We start from the raw sequence: 24,478 nt of genomic DNA, 5'->3' as shown, positions 1-24,478 counted from the left end.
TCCAGGCCGAGGCGACCACTGCTTGGGAAGCAATTCACGCAGCATCCTCCTGGGGAATGACGGCTATCCAAGTGGAGTCTGATTGCCAATCTTTGGTGAAAGCTTTGCAGAGTACGGAGTACGACTTGGCTTCTGAAGGTGTTCTTCTAAGAGGGTGTTTGTTTCCAGGGACTTTTTTATGTAGAGACTAGAAAAAGTCCCTCTTAGAGACTTCTTTACCAAACGAGAGGCACTTTTTAGGGACTAAACTAGGCATTTGGAACTAAATGAAGAAGACTCTCAAGGAGAGTCTTTTTGGGACTTTTCCAACAATGCCCCTCCATGCACCCATTGGCCCGCCACCCCATGATGTTGTTTAATTATTATTTTTCTATATAATAGGGGCAACATGATCATTTAATAACCTCTAGGAAGGGATTAGAGACTTTTTAATCTCTGGAAACAAACAGGGAGAAACTTTTTAGGGACTAAGGACTTTTTAGTTGGGACTAGAAAAATTCATAGGACTAGAGAACCAAACACCATCTACTAAAAGATATCCGGTCTTTTGCTCGATTGAACTTTAATTCTGTTGAATTTATGTATGCCCCCAGGAGCTGTAATAAACTAGCACATGCACTAGCAGCCGTAGGCAGCTGTGGACCGACGGTGTCCCTGACGATGTATTGGTGTACCTGGCCAGCTATCCTGCTGTGCCTGTGTGATTTATGGAATCGCAGTGTTCCATCTCAAAAAAAAAAGTGAACCAACAACCAGACCCAATTCCGACCCGCCTCGCCCGCTCCTCTCCTGCCCAGAGCGAAATGTAATAAACCGTAAAATGATTGTTGACTACTCGTAGTAATAATCCGAGGCGACACCAGCGCAGCAGCACGGTGCCCGTCACCAACCTCTCCCCTCCCCTCCCCTCCCCTTCCCCACCACCGCGTCAAGCCTCCCCCCTCCATCCTCAGATCGCCGGGAGCCAGGCGCCGGCGAGGGGCGCGCGAATGGCCAAGTCCAGCGCGGACGACGCGGAGCTGCGCCGGGCATGCGCGGCCGCCGTGGGGGCCTCCGGCGCGCGCGGCGAGGAGGTGTCCTTCTCCATCCGCGTCGCCAAGGGCCGCGGCATCTTCGAGAAGCTCGGCCGCCTCGCCAAGCCCCGCGTCCTCGCGCTCACCAGTCAGTGCTTCCTCCTCCCCCCTCTCCTCCCGCGTAGTGGCTGCCGTGCAGCTTACTACATATCGCTGCTTCGATTTTGCTTGTTCTGTGCTGCTGCGGCGAGGGTTTGACTTGGTCGGGGCAGCCTCCGGGCGGTTAGTTCGGTGCTGGTTTCGTTGACCGGAGAGCCCTGCTGCTTCAGCGAGGAATTTGTTTGCAGCCGAATCTTGTTCTTCCCCACTTATGACCCATGAGACCGTTGTTATGCTTCGGCATGCGAGAGTTGGGATCTCGGTAGCTTGGATCCAACTAATGATCGTAGCTGGTTTGGTTGGTTGACTAGGTCACTACACGTTCGCTGGTTTTTAGCTGAATCGGCAGATCCATTTTTTTTGCTTATTTCACGCGGTTAGCTCTGAATGTCCAAAATTAGTGATCTTTCTTGCACGTGGCACTGTAAGCCTAAACAAAATATCACTACATGCTGCAAGGGTGCACAATTTGAAAATAATAATCGGAAGCTGGAGCTGCAGCCGATGCTGAAAGTAGCTTAAATTCACTAGTCGGATCCTTTTCAGGGTGCATAAATACGGATAACTTGTCAGCTAGAGCTCCCACCATGCAGAGCTGAGATCAATGAAGTGCAAACACTGGCACCTGGAGACCTAGTTCATGGATCGTTTGCAGAACTTAGCAATGGAGCAGGTGACCTATGGCTAGACTTGACCAAGCGGTGCTAGAGCTAATTGGGTATCTCCTTGTGATGCGGTTGATCAGAGATGACAATGAGCATTCACATCTCATGAGGGCCATCATTGTAGGGCGCAGCCTATCAGGTGTACAAGCCTCAAGAGTGAATCAGTACACAAATTCATCCAAGGCCATCTGATCCCATCCCACCGTACCCCCGCATGGACAATGGCTGCTGCCTGCTCTGCAACAGAAATAAACAAGTTTTTGCACTCAACTTGCAAAAATCTCGATCATTTGGAATGTGCAGTAAGAAGGAACAGAATGGCCATGAGCAGAAAACTAAGTGAACGGGAGATGTCAAACTGACCTAGCAGAAAGGAAAATTTAGAAGAGAACTTCTAAGTCAATCCATGGAAGCAATCCAATAGAAAAGTTTTATATTGTGATCAAACTCGCAACGCGTGGATGAAGTGTATCAGTCCATAACGCCACGAAACAAAAAGCAAAGCATGAAATTTGTGTGAGACCCTGGCATTGGAGTAGTACATGCCATCGTTGGTCTTAGGATGCATGGGATTGGATGGCATCAGTAAATTTGTTGATTTGTCATCAACTAGGCCTTGTGCACCTCATGTGTCGCGCTGTTGGAGAGAGACCTCCATAACTTGTCAAAGGACAAATGGCTTAGGACTTAAGAGGTACTTATTTTCTCCCTGTGGATTTAGTGATTTACTTAATTGACCCAGGAGTTCTCCAGTTCTGGTTAACCAGGCAGTCTCTTTCAGCAATCTGTAGTTTTCCCATGCATGAACGCTAGCATATGACGTCCCCAAACAGGCCTTGAAAATCTGTGCATGTAACTCAAGGAGCCGAGATATGTTTTCTCACATAATTTATGTGTTGATCTTTTAGCAGAGATTGCTGGGCTGCTTGTAGGATTGTCAGTAGAGTTTACATTTATGCTTGCTAGGTTGACAATTTTATTTTGGGATGTAACTGTTTGAATGGAGAACATTATCTAGATGGCTCTGATCCCAGTGGTAATGTCTTCTTTTTTGTCCGAAGCACACTATGAGTGCTCAAATTTTCTTTGGATTGGTCCAGTTTCTATTTGGTGCACTATGCCCTTTGTTGCTACTCAATTGTTGGTGCAAGGAGAGGTTCGCTGCAACACTGATTAATTGGATCGATCGAGGAACATAATCTAACTGGAAGTAATTTTCTTTTGAGAGTTAATCCTTTCCTCCCTGGTTAACTACAGTCAATTATAGTTACATATGTTCGTCTTCAAGACGCCATAAAGAAAGCAATAACAAACTCGAGAGTCACAAAACAGCCTAAGGTTCCTCTTCCTCCCGCCGGCACTGACATCGGTCCTCCTCGTCCCTGGTGGCCTTAGGGCCATGGCGGCGCGGTGGACCCCGGCCCTTGCCGGCAGGAGGGCTTCATTTTTAGACGTTCCTTCGAGTTTTGTTAGGGTTTGTGTCCTGCTCAGGAATACGAGATGGCAACGGCTCCTTGAAGATGGAACAAGGTTCTCCCAGCCTAGGCCCCGTCCTGGTGGGGTGAGTCTAGCATTGTCGGTGGGTGTGTGGAGGTGTGTCTCCGGCGGATCTGTCTTTGGTGGATTTGCTCGATCTGGTTGTCGTTCGTCTACGTGTGTGTCTTCGGGTTGGATCCTTCCGATCTATTCTGGTGCGCTGGTCCTATGGGGCCCTAGCACGACGACTTCCCGACTGTCTACTACAACAAATTTTGCCCGGCTCCGGCGAGGGAGGGGCGATGACGGCGGCGTGCCTTCGGCTCGCTTCAGTGCCTATAGTTGTTGCTAGGTGGTCTACAGATCTGGATGTAATTTTTATTATTTCTAGTGTTCGTTGTACTGTCATGGTTGAAGATGAATTGATCGAAAGTTTTCCCGCAAAAAAACCCTAGTAAATTATAGTTGTATTTCGGTCACCATTGTCCACCCAAACGATATGTACACAAAGATACATGTTAGCTTCTTCAATGGTGAAGATTTACTATTTTTATTTACCTGCTGTAGCTCGGATGACAATCTATTATGGCTCAATTGTTCTGTGCTCGGAAACTATTAGACAATAACTGTTCTATTATACAAGATGTTACAGCATGTGCTAAACAGTACTAACTTCATGCAGCTAAACATTCGTCAAAAGGCGAGGCAGATAAAGCTTTTCTCCGAGTATTGAAATATTCATCAGGGGCAGTACTCGAGGTTTGTTTCCTATATACTGTAAAATCTTCCCTGTTAATACTTCTCCAGTTTGTAACAGGAGTTACAACATTGGCTTGTCTAGTGGCATTAATTATGTTAAAGCTTTCACCTATGTAGATATGCGGTTGTCAACCAGATGAAAAAACTGTTTGGATTTGTGTAGTTTTATTGGCTAATGCTGCATATGCACTTCTATATTTCGATCATTGTCTACCTCATGAATCATCATCATGTCTGCATAACATCCCCAGTATCTGAATTTTACATGCATCGTCAACCGTTCAGATAAAGGATTTTCACTACGTTCTGTGGTACTTTTCCTCTGCTTTTCAGTCTCCTGTTAGAAACTTAACCTGATCCTTTTGTTTCAGCCAGCTAAACTTTACAAGTTGAAACATCTTACAAAGGTTGAGGTTATTTCAAGTGACCCTAGTGGTTGCACATTTGTTCTGGTATAGTTCCCCTTGCATTCTTCTTCTGTGCAGTAGTTAAAGAAGCTATTTGTTATATCCACTTCTAACCATTTAATAAACTGCACTGCAGGGGTTTGATAACCTTAGGAGTCAGACTGTTGCTCCTCCACAATGGACCATGCGAAACATTGATGACAGGTTGTTCCCTAGAAAGTCTGCTTTGTGGTGTTAGACCAGCTACTTTTGGTTAGCCTGTTTTCCTTCCTTTTTTACATGTTTTTTGAAGTCTATACATTTAGCAAAATGATACTCCCTCCATCCATATATATATAGGGCCTAATACATTTTTCGAGGTAGCCTTTGACCAATGATAAAATTATTAGTATATAAGATATATGATACAAAATTATATCATTAGAAACTCCTTTCACATATGAATTCGATGGTATGCTTTGTATAACATGCATGCCATATATTATTGTGCTAACCCATGGTCAAAGGTGACCTTAAAAAACGTATTAGGCCCTATATATGTGGATGGAGGGAGTAATAATGTTATCTTACATGCTGTCTACTCTCCTTTGATTTTTTTTTTGCAAAAACTTTTTGTATCTTTTCTGCGCTGTATTTGTCCAACATATGTACAAGAAAAGTTAACTGTACACATGTAGTGCCTGCTTTGCTTTCTATTGTCATGTTGAGTTCTTCAAAAGATTTTTTGCATGCTGTTCTCGCTGTGTTGTATTGCTTTGGCTTGGGCCCATGTTTTAAGAAAATGCCTGGAGCACTGCCTTTTAACTAAAAACGAGAGATTAACCAGAAACAATATTTTGAAGCTACCCAGTCCTTTAGCAGATCTGGAGTAGCAAACTAGTTCTATGTATATGTATTGCAAAAAACTAAATGTAACAGACTAACACTAATCTGTTTGGATGGTAAAGTTAAGGCAGATCACATTGATGTGGTGACCTAGGAGACTTTTAACAATTGTTTGTTTATTTATTTTGCAGGAATCGTCTACTTTTTTGTATCTTGAACATCTGCAAGGAGATACTTAGTTATCTTCCAAAAGTTGTTGGAATTGATATTGTGGAGTTAGCTCTCTGGGCAAAGGTGCATATGGAAACTTTGTCTCCCATTACCAAGACCTGCTTTTACCTTCCCCATACCCACACCCCCTCTATGTCCCTCAAAAAAAAAAATACTACAAGTGGACTAATTTTTTCTACAAGCGTCCGATAGATTTATATACAGATTAAGTGACTCCAATTGCCCGTTGGCTTGATATTTTGTAATTATCTCTTTTTAGGAAAATACATTGACACTGGATAACCAAGAGAATAACAACCAAGAAGGGCGAGAAACATCTGTTGCTACTCAGACCGAGAGGAAAGTAACGGCAAAAGTTACTGTTGAAAATGATCTTGTATCTCAAGCAAAGGACGAGGAGGAGGACATGGAGGCACTTCTTGACACGTAAGAAACGGCCATATTACTAGCTATTTCTTGCTGTATTACTTCTTTTAGCAATATTTTCTCGTCAGCTTAATTTATGCTCTTTAAAGCTGCATATTTACTACTCCCTCCGTCCCATAATATAAGCTGCATATTTACACTAGTGTGGTGTAAAAAATGCCCTTATATTATGAGACGGAGTGAGTAATTAATTTCTGTTCTGTTAGTGGTATTTTTTGTTCTGTTCTGTTGCTTGTTTTCAACCTAGCATTCCTGGCATGCTTGTTGGTAGCAGATATTTGACAAATGTAGATAATGCAGGTATGTTATGGGCATTGGTGAAGCCGATGCTTTCTCCGAGAGATTGAAGCAGGAGCTTGTTGCTTTGGAAGCAGCTAATGTCTATCAGTTGCTGGAAAGTGAGCCTTTAATAGAGGAGGTATAACTTTCATTTTGCCGTATCAAATTTCTATGCAATGCTAATGGATTTTCTATGATATCAAACCGCGTTGCTGCCTGCGTGCCACTTTTTGTTAAAATCACGAGTTGATTCTTTTGTCACACTATTTTATTCCATTGACTGGCAACTGCTTGGATTTGTAGGTTTTGCAGGGTATTGATGCTGCTAGTGCAACCATAGATGATATGGATGAGTGGTTACGAATTTTCAATCTGAAGCTGAGGCATATGAGAGAAGATATTTCGTCGGTATGCTTCATAAAAATCTACTCCATCCGATTCATATTACTTGTCGCTCAAACAGATGTATCTAGCACTGAAATACGTCTAGATACATCCGTTTGGTCGACAAGTAATATGAATCGGAGAAGCTGTAGATGTCTTTTCGAAGTAGAAAAATATTCCAATCCATTAAATCGACATGTTCCACAACCGCTATATTAGTTTTCTGAGTTCAAAATTGTAGCCCTTGTAGTGTGACTCTATGAAATAGTGGGGTATGTTTTTTAGTGGCTACTAGCACTAGCTGGAGTATGTTTTTTAGTTACCTGTTGGAACTAGTACGAGACCAACATTGTTTGGGCATTAAATCATCTCAAAGCACACTTAGCACTCTTATCAGAATATAATATGCCCTGAAATTGCCTAATTTTAATCAGTAGCTGGCATGTTCTGCTGATTCCCCCCCTTTAATTTAGGTGTTATGGTTTGGCTTGGTAAGAGTTCGAAGACCGGGATAGGGCAGTCGTCCTCATCTAGTTTCCGCATAGCCTAATCCCTGTGACAGTAACAAGACTCGAAGGTCTAGTTGAACTATCGATTCTTCATTCCTTGATTGAAAGGCTATGGCTTACATGGTAGCCCTTCATTTATATGATTGACTCGATCCACGATCACAACTTGACTCCTAATGAAACCAGAAACCCGAGCTTCCTAACTTTTTTTTCTATAAAGGAAGCTTTTATTGAACTCAGATCATTACATCAAGATGATACAATCATGCTGAGATCACTCCCGGCCTCTGCATAACTAGGATGCACACAGCCCACACACACACACTAGAGTTTTATAACAAGTGGAATAACAGGAAAATACTATGGACCGTCAATCCTTAGACTAGACCAGCTTCCTAACTGAATAGTACTCTTTATAATTTGAATCATGTTCATACAGATGCAAAGACCAACCAACAAGGCATTTGTACACTTAATTTAATCCCTTTCCTATGATACTTTTCGAAGACACGTATAAGGCAGAAATACACGAGCCAACTATGAGGCAGCGGCCTCACATGTGTGCCTTTCTTAATGCACACAAATGGGGTTGCTACATAAACCCATGCTGAGCTCGTGCTATTTATTGTCGCTGCGGGCTTGCCACATGCCCATAGCACTAGATTGTTTCTAGGTCATGGTACTTATGACACTGAAAATGTGATTCTACCCGAAATATTTAGTATCAACGTTTTTTTTAAGGATAGCATCAACCTTATTATACTCACAAATCACAACTGGCAGTAATCTGTTGAAATATATGAGCTGCTTTAACTGCTTTGATTGTACCAATTGGTATATCCTGTTACTGGCCGTAACTGGCCACTTGTAATCAGTTTCAGTCTGGGTAGGATTCTTTCTTGGGTATGACACCGCGATACTTGAAATCAGTTTCATCTTATGCTCCCTCAAAATGTGGAGAGCATAACTTTCTTTGACGAAGTCATTATGCTCATATTTTGCAGATCGAATCACGTAACAATGGCTTGGAGATGCAGTCTGTAAATAATAAAGGACTTGTTGAGGAGCTGGAGAAATTGCTTGAACGGTTGCGAATTCCGCAGGAGGTATGGTTCAGACAGAGAGGATATTCATCTCCCATAGTGAATTAGTAATCCCTAATACTGTGTTACTTTATTGAAATGCAATGCAGTTTGCAGCATCACTAACTGGAGGTTCATTTGAGGAGTCACGTATGCTGAAAAATGTTGAGGCTTGTGAATGGTTGACTGGGGCCATTCGCTGCCTCGAAGTGCCAAATTTGGACCCATCCTATGTTAACATGCGGGCTGTAAGCTATCTTATGAACTCTTGTTTCGGTTATTACAACATTAATTCATAGTTTTATACCAAATCCACACATGTATTTTTTTTGTCATGTTAATAATGTAGTATGGGCAACCTGAACGTTGAATAAACCGTGGCTACAACTTGAATTGGTTATATGGGTAAATGAACAAACTGGTAGAAGGTTCTGCTACTAAATGTTTTGTTTCAGAGTATGGTTAATAGATTGAGTCACTGGGACATAATAATTCAGAAACAGATTCAATTTAAGTTCTGCTAGTGATTGCTTTAAATTCAGTCATTATTCTGCAACTCCGAGCCAGAAAAGAAGTAAACTTCATTCTATCAGGTTAGGGAAAAAAGAGCAGAACTGGAGAAGCTGAAAATAACTTTTGTTAAACGAGCATCAGAGTTCTTGAGGAACTACTTCTCTAGCTTGGTGGACTTTATGATAAGTGACAAAAGCTACTTTTCTCAGGTTTAGTGATAGTCCCATTGTTTGCAGTAATTTATCATATTTTTCACTTTTTGGGTGAAATGACTTAGATAATTCACTTTGAACTGAAAGTAGCGAGGGCAATTGAAGCGGCCTGATCATGCAGACCTAAGGTATAAATGCAGGACCTATGCTCGACTTCTTCAGCATTTAAAGGTCATATACCCTTAATTTGTATTCCTAATATGTCATATTATTACATATTGGCATCATTCCCATTTTTACGTTTGTGGTTGCTCATTTGTGCGCAGAGTCTGGACAAGAGCTGTTTAGGCCCCTTAAGGAAGGCGTATTGCCAATCTCTTAACTTGCTACTTCGTCGAGAGGTCAGGACAAAGATAATTAAATTCTATTGTTTGATATGCTGCCTATGCGCTTTTACATCCTTCCTATTTGTCCAGTTAACGGCATTTTTTCTGTTCGTTTTGTTCTCTAACTTACATTCGGTGTTCAAAATGACAATAAGTTAACGGCAAACTTGGGAATGATATTATATAATGACACTGGTGTACTTAAGCTTTATTTATTCGCTTTCAGTTATACCTGACTTTTTAATATGCGTTAGCTCTTGTATTTCATGAGTTGTATAATTTAGAATGGTTTTTTCATGTAATTTGATTCAGGCACGTGAATTTGCAAATGAACTTCGTGCAAGTACGAAAGCACCAAAAAATCCCGCTGTTTGGCTTGAAGGTTCTAATAATGCTGGCCAGAATGGCAGTAGTGCTGATACTTCAACAGTATCTGATGCATACTCAAGGATGCTTACGATATTTATCCCGCTGCTTGTGGATGAGGTTATACTTATTTTCCTTGAATGCAGCTCTTATTGTACTTGTTTGGCTCTACAGACAAACTAATGAATATTACATTTGCAGAGTTCCTTCTTTGCACATTTTATGTGCTTCGAAGTACCTGCACTTGTTCCAGCTGGTGCTCCTAACGTTAACAAGCGTAGATCTGGAGTAAATGACCCTGATGATGACGATCTGAGTCTTATGGATCCGGATGGCAATGATATCAAACCAGGTACTGTTCTTATCTTGTGTAGATGAATGTATGCTCATTTTCTCTCAAATAGACCTAGTGTGCAATCTATAATGATTCTGTTTCCAGATAATACATCTGTGGAGTTGGGTACATTGAATAATGCTCTTCAAGAACTGCTCGATGGAATCCAGGTATATTTTAGTACATGTTGACACAGAACCAACACAAGAAGAATCAGTTTTATAATACCAAAAGGGAGGAGTTCTATTATGCAAGTCAAATGTACAATCCTTTTGACATAACCAACTGGTTATGAAGTATTACACTCCTTTTATTGATCAAGGAATGCACTTTTATTTCCATCACTTTCAGGAAGACTTCTATGCAGTTGTAGATTGGGCGTACAAGATTGATCCCCTGCGTTGCATTTCGATGCATGGTATTACAGAACGTTACCTTTCTGGTCAGAAAGATGATGCTGCAGGCTTTGTTCGAAAACTACTTGATGACCTGGAGTCAAGAATATCAGTACAGTTTAGCAGGGTTAGTGTTCCTATTGAGGCTGAAAAGCTTCATTATAGCTATTTAGAAGAGATTCACTTGCTTCCTCCCTCTCACTTGTACCTTTTGATTCTAATCTGATTCCAGTTCATTGACGAAGCGTGCCATCAAATTGAGCGTAATGAAAGAAATGTGCGTCAAACGGGAATTCTAGCCTACATCCCGAGGTACTTGATGAATTGGCATTTAAAAAAATGCATAATACATTCGTCATCCCTAGATTAATAGCATGGTGCTATTATTTTATGCTACTTCGGAGGTGGCTCTGGAGATGTGTAGAATTTTAGAGTTTTTCTTTGGAAAAGCTTTAGGGAATGATTGAAGGTTTGGCGATGTGGTCATCCCTAGATTAAGTAGTGCCCTTCTTGACAGTACTGTTGTCCTTGAGACTCAATGTGGAAAGTTGATCCACCATAAGCCTATAAAAAATTACAACCAAAACTCTTCTTCTCATTTTTAGGGGTCACCATTTCCAACTAGAATAGGGACTTGTCTTTTCTTTTCTCATTTTTAGGGGTCACCATTTCCAACTAGAATAGGGACTAAACCCCGAAATACTTGATTAGAACATTAGTCCCTTAATGGTGTTATTAATGAACTGAAACCCATTAGGGGGCCTAAATGCACTTACACAGCCTTGACAGTGTTGACTATGTTTCTATATTAGAGCTGTTGAGAAATAGAAACACTCAATGTGCACTTGTGCAGATGTTCTGTCATATGATGATTGTAGTGTTTGTTTTGTATCAACCATGGTGTTTGAATGTATAAATATATTACGGTCTGATCATTTTATGCTCATCACTTTATTTAGATTTGCTGTCCTTGCATCACGGATGGAGCAGTATATTCAAGGGCAATCTAGAGACTTGATTGATAAAGCATACACAAAGCTAGTGAGTATAACTGCCCTTCCAATCTTGCACCTGTTTGCCTTTTTGGTATTCCATATGTACTAGTACTAAATTTGTGACTTATTGATTGAACTAATATGTTAGTCCTATTTTGCTTTTATGGACATCACCAATTTGTACTAGCATCTTTTGTAGCTGCTAAGTTTTACTTCCTTGATAAATATACATTTTAACTAGGCCATTGATCTTTCTTTAACCTTCTCTCTGAACGAACTGCTCCTTGTACTCTGGAATAGGTTAGCACAATGTTCACAACTTTGGAGAAAATTGCACAAAGTGATCCTAAAACTGCGGATATTGTACTGATCGAGAATTATGCTGCTTTCCAGAACAGGTTATTTTTCCTTGTCTCGTAAATCATAGTAAATTCTTCTTAGCATCATATATTTGACTTGTCCCATTGTTACTTTGTCATTTTTTAATGCATAGATTGGTCTAGGAGACTAACAATATGCATTGTTTTATGCAGTCTTTATGACTTGGCTAATGTTGTGCCAACTCTTGCAAAGTTCTACCACCAGGCTAGCGAATCCTATGAACAAGCTTGCACTCGCCATATCAGCTCACTCATTTATCTTGTATGTAAATATAGTTAGATTCTACTTGCTGTGGATATGTTTCTTCCTTTCAAAAATCTGAGATCTTTCTTGCTTTGGCCTATGGCAGCAATTCGAGAGGCTGTTTCAGTTTTCTCGAAAAGTCGATGAATTGACATACACAATAGCTGCTGAGGAGGTGAGCTAACTTTACACATAGTATCTGTGTTAGACTTTGAGGTGTTGTACTAACCTCTATGGTTTGGTTTCTAGTCCTTGCTAGCAATACTGAATTGAACTTTTTTTGTAAAAACTGGCAAAATGTGCCTTTTTCGTACGCTCTACAAAAATTAGTTACAAATTTGAAACATTATTTTTTGCATTTATAGATTTATTTAAAAAAAAATCTTGCACCATTTTGTTGTTATGGGTTCAGTAGAAGAAAACAAAGGCAGCGGGTATCATTACATGTTCTAGCTATTCACATGCGTGTACTACATTCTGTCAAGTGGCGATTATTTGATATCCAATATCCCTGTCATTTTCAGCAACGACTAACTTTTATGATTTCTCCTCAGATACCTTTTCAGCTTGGGTTGTCAAAAACTGATCTAAGGAGGGTGCTGAAATCAAGTTTATCTGGGGTAAGTAGACACAAATTGTTTCATGACTCCAGTGTATTTCTGTGCTTTCTAGCAAAAACATTCCATATGCAGCAGAAGTGATCTTGTCATGTTCGTTCAAAAAACGACCGAACTTATGGCTCAGTGGTAGATAGGGTTGCCCTTCTTGTGTGCAGTCATACAATATAAGATTTTTAGTTTCCTCAAATAAAAATAGCTCAAACTCTGAGCATCTTTTCATTGTGATTGGGGTCAAATCTTTTTTAGACAAATGAAACTGGGTCTGTTGTTTTCGCATTTGAGATGGTCGATGAGATACCTTTTTTGACGCCTTGCCAGTTCAATATCTTCACAGGAGCGTGCAGTGTAATTCCATTGATTTGGGGATTTTGGTTGTATTGTGTCAGGGTCCAACTCATTTTGTATGCACTTAGTGCATGCCACTTTTGAATGTTGTCTCAACATGGCTTCATATGGATCACAGTGCACATTCGCCATGCCATCTTTAGTTTTGAGATAATGATCAGAGGGTCACCCATAGCATTTTGTTCTGTTCAAGATGCTGGTGTAAAGTGAACTCATGAAATTTTGAAACTGTGCAGATTGACAAGTCAATTGGTGCCATGTACAGAAGATTGCAGAAGACATTGACTTCCGATGAATTGTTTCCCTCGCTATGGGATAAATGCAAGGTATGCGGCCTAATCACTCTTTATCAATTTGCATTTGCTTGTTTGAAGTCGTGGTTGGTTTATAATTTTCTAGAGCAGCAAGTTCACACGTTAATTTAACGATTCCTGCTTGATCGTTTGCAGAAAGAGTTTTTGGACAAGTACGAGAGCTTTGTCCAGATGGTGACACGGATCTACGGAAACGAGCCTATAATGCCGGTTGCCGAGATGAGGGACACCCTTGCTAGCTTCTAGATACAATGAGTGCAGCGCCATGTATCATTTCATAGTGCTGTAGCTTATATCTATATTCAATTCATTCTATTGGATTTTGCAGGTTCTCCTTCTCTAGGCCTCTTTAGGGTGGGTTCTACATGTATGTTGTTTACTTGCCAAATTGTATGTGTATAGAAATGGATGTGAGCTATTGTCTGGTCGCAAACCAGCTCCTGTTGGCGCAAAGGAATGTGAATGTAACAAGTCTGAGATTTGTGTGCATGTGATCATCTAAACGCTGAAAGGCTTCTTGTTCATGTCTCAATCTTATTGCTGTGAATTTAAAATGTGTGCGCATTCTGCATTCGGCTTTGTTCATCTGGGTCACGCTGATATATTTGAAGACTGCCTATTTGCGGCAAAAAAAGAAAAGATTGGCCCGATGACAGAGCGAGATACCAATCACTGAAACAGATCGGTCACATATTGATAGGGGTGCAAGCGGCGTCCCGCAAACTACTCCCTCCGTCCTGTAATATAGGATGTTTTTAACTACTCTCTCTGTCCCGTAACATAAGATGTTTTTGTAGTGATGTGGTGCTTTCATTCAACGGATTATAAAGACAACACAAATTGGGACAATAAAAATGAGAATGTGACGTCAAAACTCAAAATGTGAAGCGATGGAGATGCAGCTCAACAGTGCTTGAAAGTAATCATGGTTTGTTATTACAGAACAAACCTCATGATATTACGAGTCATTTTTGTCTATCACTGCTGCATGGCTCCCTCGGTCATGTACTCATCTTAAGCAAAAACATGGAGTAATTCCGTTGGAAAACTGGAAGAAAAACGATTGCCCTTTCACAGCACAAAGCACGATACAGAAAATCTCTAGTACACTTGAAAGCACTTGGCGAAGAAATCAAAGACGGGAAGCAAAGCGGAAGCGGAAATTCGGCGAGAAACAAGATTGAGACGGCAACAGGAGGAAGAAGCAAAGAAGGATAACTAGAAGAGAAGGGAAGAAAGAGGGAGAAGCTGACTGGCAGATGCAGATCTGGAGCCTTTTATGTAGAAGAAGAAAAAAACTGGTGGAATCTAGGGCTAGTGGCAGTTTTCCTCTCTGAATTTACGTTTCTGTCCCTAACTGCATGATTGCTAGTTTAGCCACTTAGTTTTTCTTTCGATAAATAAGAAGGTAGTAAGCCGCAGTCTACCTTATACGTGATATGTTCCAAAACCAGCCCGAAGTCTGAGGATTGTTCGATTACAATTTACAAAGGATGTTGGCAAAGGAAGTCCATCAAAATGGGAAAAAAAGAAGCAGATGAAAAGCAAGATCAAAACAGAAGAACAACAAGACTGAAAACTGAATACCAAGTTGCAGACCCCATTCAGCCTCTTGACCATGTGTACCCTCACATGCAGCCAACCTCGGCATGCAGGCCAAAATACACTCTACATTTTTTGGGGATTTTCTTTTTTTTTTAAAGGAGGAAGACCCCGGCCTCTGCATCCTGGGCGATGCATGCAGCCACTTTATTAATTATTCACAGAAGACCTTACAAAGAAATACAACAGAAGCCATCGTCTAGACAACATCTGTCGCTACTCCTATCCAGTTGATGGAGGGAAGCTGATAGTCTGGGTCTAATACCAAACAAACCTCGCAGCCAAGCCTAACATCTAAGACCTGAGACTCCAGCCAAGCCCCTTGCCGGGTATGGGGCACACACCGGTCCGACGCACACACAGAGGCCATTGCCACCAACTGCCACCAATCCATCTTCAGAGCTGTATTGACGCATCAACCTTGCCCGGTCTAGCTGGCATCGACGCCACCACGACGCCAGACAAGGCCACCATCTCGCGCTCGTGCATCAACACACGCCCATCAGCGATACCCCGCTGTTCCATGCCGCCGAGACCCGCCGTTGTCGACGTGTCAGATGCAATACCGCTCCTTCTTCGTAAACACCACCTGCAGCCACCGGTCCCATCCCCTCCACCTGCAGATCCTCTGCACTCCCAACCGAGCCCCAAGGCCACTGACGACACCTCAAGGAAGGTCACGACGCGAACAGCGCCGCTGCCGCCAAATCCAAAGAGGATTGAAGGTTTTCACCTGGCAGGAGATCGGGGTGGCTAGATTGGGCCCTCAGCTGCGCCTTCATGAAGGAAAGCAGCACCCATGGGCGCCGCCGCCGGCGGGCCGGCCAGACTAGCCAAGGTTCCCCGGACCCAAGGTACACCACCAGGGCTCACCATCACCGGAGCCTGCAGCCGCAAACCACCGGGACGACGAGAGAGGCAGCAGGAGAAAGGGGAACCTCCAGATCTGACGCCACGACACCAACCCGCCGGAGGATCACCGGCCACCCGATCCAATCCCCAGCAGCTCACCTGCCCCGCCGTGCCCGAACGAGGAGGCCAACCCAGGGGCCGCCGCCCCGGATCCAAGACCCTCTGCCCCAAATCGGGCAGAGCAGAGCCAGCTTGCCGCCACGGCCGCCACTGAGTCACCGGCCGGCCGCCACGCTCCAGATGGAGGCCGCCGTCTGCCAGATCGGCGCCGCCGCCATGGATCGGGGCCTCATCCTCGAGATCGGGGATCCCGCGCATCCCGAGCCCGAAGTGAGAGGGCGATGCCTCCGCCGCCGCCGTCGCACGCGCGGGCTAGCCCGGCGCTGACCACCGGCGGCGGCGGAGGGAAGAACGAGAGGAAGGAGGGGGACCGGTAGTGGAGGGTTGGGTCCTCGGTCGCCCGCGCGGTGGGTGACAGAGGGGGAGGGGGTCGCCCCTCATGCATTTAAGGGGATGATTGTAGCGTAAATAAGTTCAGCTGGTTCCAAACAATTCCTCTGAAAGTAAGGAGGCAGTAGTAACTGCTGGTACTAGCTAGCTAGCTTGCCTGAAAAAACATCCATTCTGCCATCCATGCCAGGGGGCTTGAACATTCTCAAGTAGCTCTCTCAGGTTCTCCAATTCAGTGGTAGCTGTTGGTGAAAGATTGGGATGCAGTTTTATTTCCCACGCCCCCTCAAACTGAGAGGAGACTGAGCACAACTTGCCAAGGACAAATGTCACAAGATTTGGTTCCCTGTCTGATCAATATGATCCTACCTTTAGCGAGCTGAGCCACAACCAAATTGAGGCATATAACCTTAGTCTCCAGACCATAAATAAAGTGCACTTCCTTATGCTAGCTAGGTGAGTACAGGTGCAGTGCGTGTATAACCTTAATTAGTTGGCGACAAGAGAAGAGAGTGCACATAATAAACCAGTGTCAAGTACTCCCAGTGATCTAAACGCTCTTATATTTCTTTATGAAGGAAGTACCGTACTAGTTAAACATGATGACATCACGTACGGTCTCTTATCACCAAATCGTTTTTGAATTTGCCGCTTTACTACCTAGCTAGAGGGTGACAAGAGAACTCGGCCCTGTCAGGCCTCCTTTGGTTCGCATTTTTTTAGGAATTCCATAGGATAAGATTTTTGTAGGAAATTTTTTTTAGAGCCTTTTGGTTTGTAGATGAAATCATATTCCTATGGAGTAATTCTTCTTGTCCTCCATGTTTCATAGGAAAATAAACATTAACCTGAACTCAATAGAAAAAATCCTATGAAGTGAATCAAAGGACATCTCCTTTTCTATTTCTATTCATAGGATTTGAGATGCATGTCATCTCCTTTTCTATGACTTATCTATTCATAAAAATTTTCTACCCTATGAACCAAAGAAGGCCTGAATTTTATCTAGTAACACCATTCTGCAGTTTTGCGGTGGCTCGGTGTCAGGCCCGTCGAGAGGCATGTGCGAGCTGTGCACGCGCACAGGGCCCTAAAAAACTGAGGGCCCCAAATCGTTGTGCCATTACTCATTACTAGTCGAATGCCCGTGCGTTGCCACGGGATAAAAAAATGTTTGTAGAAAAAATGCTTTAACAAGAAAAAAATAATGTTAACCCATCCCTATTTACAAGAAGATACTTATTCTCCTATATCTTTACAAGAAGACATAGTTTCACATATGCCATTGTAGATGGCATGATTCTTGTAAGTTAAAAACTCCCAGAAAAAATCCCGCGAGAAAAGAAACAAGTTAAAATGTCCTTTTACAGTTCAATTCCCTTCATAATCTCACAATCAATGCGAGAACATATGTGCAAGTCCTTAATGTTCTTTTACCGGTTAGAGATCCATAATTTTGATCGGAGCCCTTGCTCTTTTCTTTTTGAGTTGGGGCCCTTGCTTTTAGTAGCCAAGCCTCATGGCTGAGATTGCTTGGGGTAAAGACATATAGCTTACTTTGCATTTCTGAATGTTGGGGAAATTAATCATTGTTTATTATTTGAGATTAACAAGTCATCTATTAAGAGTTTTGCAATCGTGAATGATGGGCATTGTTACCACCTAGCATATTCTTCCACCTAAATTGTTGTCCTCCAAAAATTATTATGAACAAATCATAAAAGAATATATCTGCAGACAGACAGTAATGCAAGTACCATCAAAATGGAACAATTAAGGATATGAACAAATGCCTTGTGTTAACTATTCAAAAATTGCAAAGGATTATATACAATTCGCAAATAGTAGTTATTCTGAAAATTAAGTCGACTGAATTTTATTTCTCTATAGGAAAGACATTTAAACATATACAGATGAAAATGCCGCCGAAGACTGCCATCACCTCACAAGCTATATGGATTTGAATCATCCACCGGGTCAAAGAAACCGTCATCGACAAATACAAAAATTCACAGAACTACCTACTTGATAACAATACAAAAATAATATTGGAACACTTTAACACAAAGCCACACAGATCATGAGTGCATTCACCTCAGTAATAAAAATTACTTAAAGCATGATCATAGTTACACCATGAACAAGAAATGTTGTCGTATCAATTAGAAGAAGAGTCGTTACACGACCAAGAGCCATGTGTGTAACACTTCAAATAAATATAGTACATGTATATGAAATCCAATCCATATTACAATACATCATAGCATCTATACACAAGCAAGGAAGTGAAAGAGAAGTCCATACTTGTCAGGAACAGAGAAGCGACGAACGGTAAAGGCGGAGATGCAGAGGTTATGAGGGTATATGTGACGCCAAGGTGCATGAGAGGAATACCATGATATTTTCTTTAACTTGCAGATCTCCCATCCACTTTTGTGTACGACAGCCAAGGCATCAAGAAAGAAAAACATGCATTCCCGGCGTCTCCCATCTGGTCGCTGCACCGTCGTTCACCTTGCTCCAGTAAATCTCTCCTCCCATGGCTCACATTTTCTTCAGCCCGTCCTCAATCTATGTAGTACCAGATCAATGGCTTCCCAAAGAGTATACAACAAAACCATCAGTTAACTACTTTACATTGGTAAAGAAATATAACCATTGGAAACTCAATGTATTGGCGGCGTACCTTCATGAGGTAGGCACATGAGAGGCCTGATATGGCGAAGAACCTGTGCCATTGACACCTTTGACACAACCATCTCCGTCCAAAAGGGGCAACATCGACATGGAAATCCATGAAGTAGCATTAAGAAGCTAGCATTCTTCGCTCCGGCCTTTTGTCAAACATTTAAATTATGAACAACGACAATTTCATCTCATAGTCAATATCTGCAGTTTTAAAATGTGGAAAAGAAAGAAAAAGAGAGAGAATCACTTACATAACATCATGCAAACATGGGTAAATAATCATTAGCTACAAAATTTTGATCATTGACAAAACTGTGAAGCTTCCTTTAACGCTTTCTCTCTAGCCTTTCAGAGAAAAAGAAGGATAATGAAAAGCCAATGTGAGCCTTGAAATCACACATCAATTTCTAACTAAGACATGAAATGCTAAGCATTTAAATCCTCTGGTATATGTAACTAATTATTTATTATTAAGTAACATCAGACTGTAAAGATGGTTCTAGGGTTATTCTTGCAGTTCTGCATTATAGAAACTTATCTCACAAATACAGAACTTCCCTTGTACAGCAGTCAGTTTATATGTTGGGTAGATATCCAAACCCAAAAATTGAAGCCAAACACAAGGATTTACTCCAACTTCCTCCCGTAATCCTGAATCAGTCACTGAACAATGCAACATGAGCATCCCACGAAGGACAATCAAATTCTAATTTTTTTCAAAAATTAAAACATGGTAAAACCACACAAAATATTAGTTCTAGTTATGTTCCACCAGCAAGAAAAGTACATATAGAAGTAAGTCATATCTGTGGATCAAGAACATATGGAAGCATTACACTGAACCCAAATATTCAATGATGCATCAAATTCTATTTTTTTTTCAACAATTAAAACATGGTAAAACCACACAAAATATTAGTTCTAGTTATGTTCCACCAGCAAGAAAAGTACGTATATAGAAGTAAGTCATATCGGGGGATCAAGAACATATGGAAGCATTGTCACTGAACCCAAATATGCAATGATGTCTTTTTTCTTCCTATCCTACTTCAACCTCAGTGACTCCATTGGAGTAAAGACCTGGCAAACAAATGGTGCGGTCGCTAATTTGACACCAACACAACTACCAAATCAAATAAGTCCAAGTTCTTCCGAAGCAAAGAATGTGCATGACGGTGGATGACCTGTTCAACGAGTAGACTCTGGTCATCAGCCACCACCGTCATTGACCCGGAGCTCCTCGCCAGCCGAGTGCGTCACCTCCACAACATCTGGCGTGACCCTCCTTTGACAGGTGATGGCCACCGACATCCATACAACAGTTAGTACACAAGGTCAATTCTATATTTCTTCTGCCCATACAAGAATATGCAAACAAGTCAAGTTCATTCAAAAATTGGCAGCTCACTTCTGTTATTACAACAACAGCAGGTCACTTCATTCAGACAACAATAGCAACACAGATCAATATTGTGACAAGGATGTAAAAATAAAATAAGAGAGTTAAAGAGAGAGGGGGGGGGGGGGTGACAACCTTGCTGACGCCGGCGTTCGTCTTTCCCTTTGTCTAAGAAAAGTGAGGAGTGCGGTGTCGGCACCAACACAGAGAGCGGCGGTAGGAGGGTGCCGACCAAAGACTCATATGAGCTAGCAATGAGCTTGCACTGTTGTTGTCCGACATGGCGTCCGCACCAATGACATACTCGCCAAAGATGAGTCGGATGACCGAGATCGAGTAACTGACCCCCTAGAGACGGGCGGGGCCGCTGACGCCGGCGAGGGCGAGGGCCAGTTTTGGCTCGGCAGACTGCTCGACCAAAATGAGGTGACTTACGCATTGTCTTCACGTGGGTGGCCTCGACTCTTGCACCAGCGCGGGATGGTTCGGGCTAGAAGGCGGAGGGAAGAGCGGCGGGGCCGCCGGCGATGGCGGTGAGGGCGAGCGCGAGGATTGGCGCAAGGGGACCCCTTGACCTCGATAAGATGATAACACGGCTTATGCCATTGCCTTCACGTGGGCGGCCTGGGCTCCTGCACCGGCGCTACGGTTTGGGCTAAACGGCGGAGGAAAGAGGGGCGGGGTCGACGGCGATGGCGAGGGCGAGGATTGGATCGAGGGACTCCTCGGTGTGGGCTCCTTCATCGGCGCGGCAGTTCGGGCTGGACGGCCGAGGGATTTTTCTCGGTAGACAGATAGGATCGGGAGATGGGGTGAGGGACGTGGGTGCCTGATCGTGGTTGTTTTTTGTACGTGGGTTTCTTTTTATTTTTATCGTGGGGGAAGTGGCAATCGTTTTATCGTGCAGGGTAAGTGAGAATTGTACGAGGGATGTGGGAGGTCGAACCATCACGACGTTCGATTCTACTTTAATAATAGAGATACCCAGTAACAAGCCAGGCCATCAAGGGATAGCACGAGAGAAAAAGGCCTGCCCACTCTTCCGCCTTTATTCACGAGTCGCCCAGACGCCGGTCCAGCCGTTACGTCGACATTTCATCTACGCGCCGCCTGAATTCTCAAAAAAACAAACAAACTGCGTGCCCCCTGCCCAGCTGCCCTGTTCTATGTCTTCGTCTTCATCTGCAGATCTATCCTCATGATTTGTTTCCTCCGTTCGTCCATTCTGAGTCCCCACGACATGAATTTGTGACCCGTTAGGCCGTTCATCCGAGCTGCTGATTGCTTGGACAGGGATGTTAGAGTATTTCTAGTAGTATCCTTAAACCCTTAAACCTTTAAAAATAACCGATTTTTTACGGGTTGAGACGAAAAATTCCCAAAGAATAGAACCCCTTAACCCTTAAACCCTCAAAAAATTTTAGGGGCTCAACCCCTATTCTCCTTCCCAGCCTGTAGAAACAGGGGTTGGCCAGCCCAACCCCTCCCCGACCCGGTTCCCTTGCCAACGACGCGCGGGAGGGAGTTTTCAGCTCCCCCTACCCGGATCCGGCCGCCCTGCCCGGGCGCCCTCCCGCCGCGCCGCGCCCCGGCGCTCCATCCCCGGCTTCCCCTCCGCCTCCCCGCCCCGCTGCGCACCGCCCCGCCTCCCCGCCCCGGTCGCGTGTCCTCCTCCCCGCCCCGACCGCGCCTCCTCCACCCCGCCTCGGCGTCCCCTCCCGCCTCCCCTCCCGCCCTGACCGACCGCCCAGGAGCCGGCATCGAGGAGCCGCATCGAGGAGTCACGCCCCGGTCGCCCAGGCCGTCCAAGCTGCGCCGTCGCCCTGCCCTCCCGCCGGCCGCCCCTCCCGCCCTGCCCCGCCCGCCCTCCCGCCGTCCAAGCCGTGCCCCGGCCGCCCTCCCGCCGGCCGCCGACGCCGCCTCCTCCGAGGTGAGGTATGTGCTTTTTTTTCATTTTGTTTCATTTTCTTTATTGTTTCATTTTTAGCACTAATTAGTGACTGTCCTTTGCAGATGGAGATGAACAATGAGGAGATTGTCATGGACTCGATGTCCGATTCGTCGGATTGGTCGACATCCGACGGTTCCGACATTGATGAGTTGTTGCAAGACGACGACGTCGAGATGATGAGCCGCGCGTCCTCCTCCCCGCCCCGGCCGCGCCTCCTCCTCCCTGCCTGGGCGTCCCCTCCCGCCTCCCCTGCGCCACCGCGGCCCGGCCGCCCTCCCGCCTCCCCTCCCGCCCTGACCAGCCGCCCAGGAGCCGGCATCGAGGAGCCGCGCCCCGGTAGCCCAGGCCGTCCAAGCCGCGCCGTCGCCCTGCCCTCTCGCCCTGCCCCGGCCGCCCTCCCACCGTCCAAGCCGCGCCCCGGCCGCCCTCCCGCCGGCCGCCGACGCCGCCTCCTCCGAGGTGAGGTATGTGCTTTTTTTTCATTTTGTTTCATTTTCTTTATTGTTTCATTTTTAGCACTAATTAGTGACTGTCCTTTGCAGATGGAGATGAACAATGAGGAGATTGTCATGGACTCGATGTCCGATTCGTCGGATTGGTCGACATTCGACGATTCCGACATTGATGAGTTGTTGCAAGACGACGACGTCGAGATGATGAGCCTCTTCATCGATGTGCAATCGTTTGAATACCGCGTGAAGCTGATGGATCAGAGGAGAGGGTCAAAGATGGGGCGAGTCACCATCTACCAGAACCGCGCTCTCGGACACGAGCATTTGATGGAAGGCTACTTTGCGGAGGTACCTACATACCCTCCTCGTCTCTTCCGCAGAAGGTACCGAATGCGGCGTAGTTTGTTTGTGAAGATTGTCACCGATTGTGAGGCCGCCTCCTATTACTTTAAACGTCGTAGATCCGCCGCCGGTATCATGGGGTTTAGTGCATATCAAAAGATATCGGCGGCAATGCGGGTACTCGCTTATGGCATACCCGCGGATTATACCGACGAGTATCTTCGCATTGGGCAAGATACAACCACGGAGTCAGTCCGTAGGTTTGCCAAGTTGGTCATCCGGTTGTACGGTGAGCAGTATCTTCGGGCACCAAACGAGGAAGATACAAAGAGATTAATGGAAATGATGAAAAAAGGGGATGGCCGGGGATGCTTGGTAGTCTTGATTGCATGCATTGGAGGTGGAAAAATTGCCCAAAGGCATGGCACGGAATGTATTGCGGTAAAAGCCGTGATGCTACCATTGTGCTTGAGGCCGTAGCATCTCAGGACACATGGATTTGGCATGCATTCTTTGGGTTGCCGGGAACACTCAATGATATCAATATCCTCAATAGATCTCCTTTGTTCAAAAGATTAATTTCTGGGGATGCTCCAGCTTGCAACTACAAAATCATGGACAATGAGTACTCAATGGGATACTATCTCACCGATGGCATCTATCCCGAATGGGCAACTCTTGTGAAGTCCATCAAGGAGAAAAATGGGGTGCCCTTAACAAGAAAAGAGGCTCAGTTCACCAAGGCACAAGAGGCAGCCCGCAAGGATATTGAGAGAGCTTTCGGTGTTTTGCAAGCAAGGTTTGCCATAGCTCGTGGTCCAGCTCGGTTTTGGGACAAAAAAACCTTGGTGAACATCATGAAATGTTGTGTGATTCTATACAACATGATCCTAGAGGATGAGAGAGGGTTAAACCTCCCTTGTTTCTATGTCAATGTTGGTACCCGTGTGCAACCGGAAAGAAACCCTTCTCGCATACACGCTTTTCTTCAAGCACATCGTGAGATTGAGGATGCAACCACTCATGGTCGGCTCCGGGATGACCTAGTAGAGTACCACTGGCAGTTGGATGGGCGGCGCATTGGCCCATGATGTATCTTTGCTTTACTTTTCTATGTCCTATTTGATTCGAACAATTAGTGTAATTTGCTCAAACATTGTTGTAATAATTTGAATGATTATTGTTTTATTCGGTGTTGTAATAATAACTAGAATGATTATTGTTTTATGTCAAATGTGATGGAATTTGTGATATGTCATATGATGAAATGTGATGAAATGTGTGATATATGAAATGATAGATTTAAAGGTTGGGGTTGAGACAAAGACTAGAACTCTCAAATCCAATCCTTAAAGCAGTTTAAGGGTTGAGTTTGAGGATTCTAGTATTTGCCCCTGTTTTTCAACCCTTAAAAGTATCAAAA

General features: G+C 43.9%; 1 protein-coding gene across 1 annotated transcript; it reads left to right on the top strand.

Moving 5' to 3' along the window:
* The first annotated feature begins 866 nt into the window (after positions 1-866).
* On the top strand, positions 867-13,783 carry LOC123086900 (exocyst complex component SEC3A). The gene is made up of 25 exons (XM_044508727.1): positions 867-1,161; positions 3,996-4,072; positions 4,444-4,524; positions 4,616-4,683; positions 5,496-5,598; positions 5,795-5,961; positions 6,262-6,379; positions 6,544-6,648; positions 8,138-8,239; positions 8,326-8,463; positions 8,809-8,937; positions 9,031-9,111; positions 9,207-9,281; positions 9,579-9,752; positions 9,834-9,984; positions 10,072-10,136; positions 10,318-10,488; positions 10,594-10,673; positions 11,321-11,402; positions 11,657-11,754; positions 11,890-11,998; positions 12,087-12,155; positions 12,535-12,600; positions 13,182-13,271; positions 13,395-13,783. The coding sequence occupies exons 1-25, from the start codon at positions 990-992 to the stop codon at positions 13,503-13,505; spliced, it is 2,682 nt and encodes an 893-aa protein (XP_044364662.1). The 5' UTR covers positions 867-989; the 3' UTR covers positions 13,506-13,783.
* Positions 13,784-24,478: the final 10,695 nt, after the last annotated feature.

Source organism: Triticum aestivum, chromosome 4A (genome assembly GCF_018294505.1).
Source record: "Triticum aestivum cultivar Chinese Spring chromosome 4A, IWGSC CS RefSeq v2.1, whole genome shotgun sequence".
NCBI lineage: Eukaryota > Viridiplantae > Streptophyta > Magnoliopsida > Poales > Poaceae > Triticum > Triticum aestivum.
Note: the sequence above shows the minus strand (reverse complement) of the source record. Positions and strands in the feature narration are given on the sequence as shown.

Bases quoted from the DNA above. Each gene is read 5' to 3' on its own strand.
- LOC123086900 (XM_044508727.1), top strand. From the start codon at position 990: ATGGCCAAGTCCAGCGCGGACGACGCGGAGCTGCGCCGGGCATGCGCG. The intron at 8,464-8,808 runs GTAAGCTATCTT...TCATTCTATCAG, and splicing joins CCTATGTTAACATGCGGGCT to GTTAGGGAAAAAAGAGCAGA. The intron at 9,282-9,578 runs GTCAGGACAAAG...AATTTGATTCAG, and splicing joins ACTTGCTACTTCGTCGAGAG to GCACGTGAATTTGCAAATGA.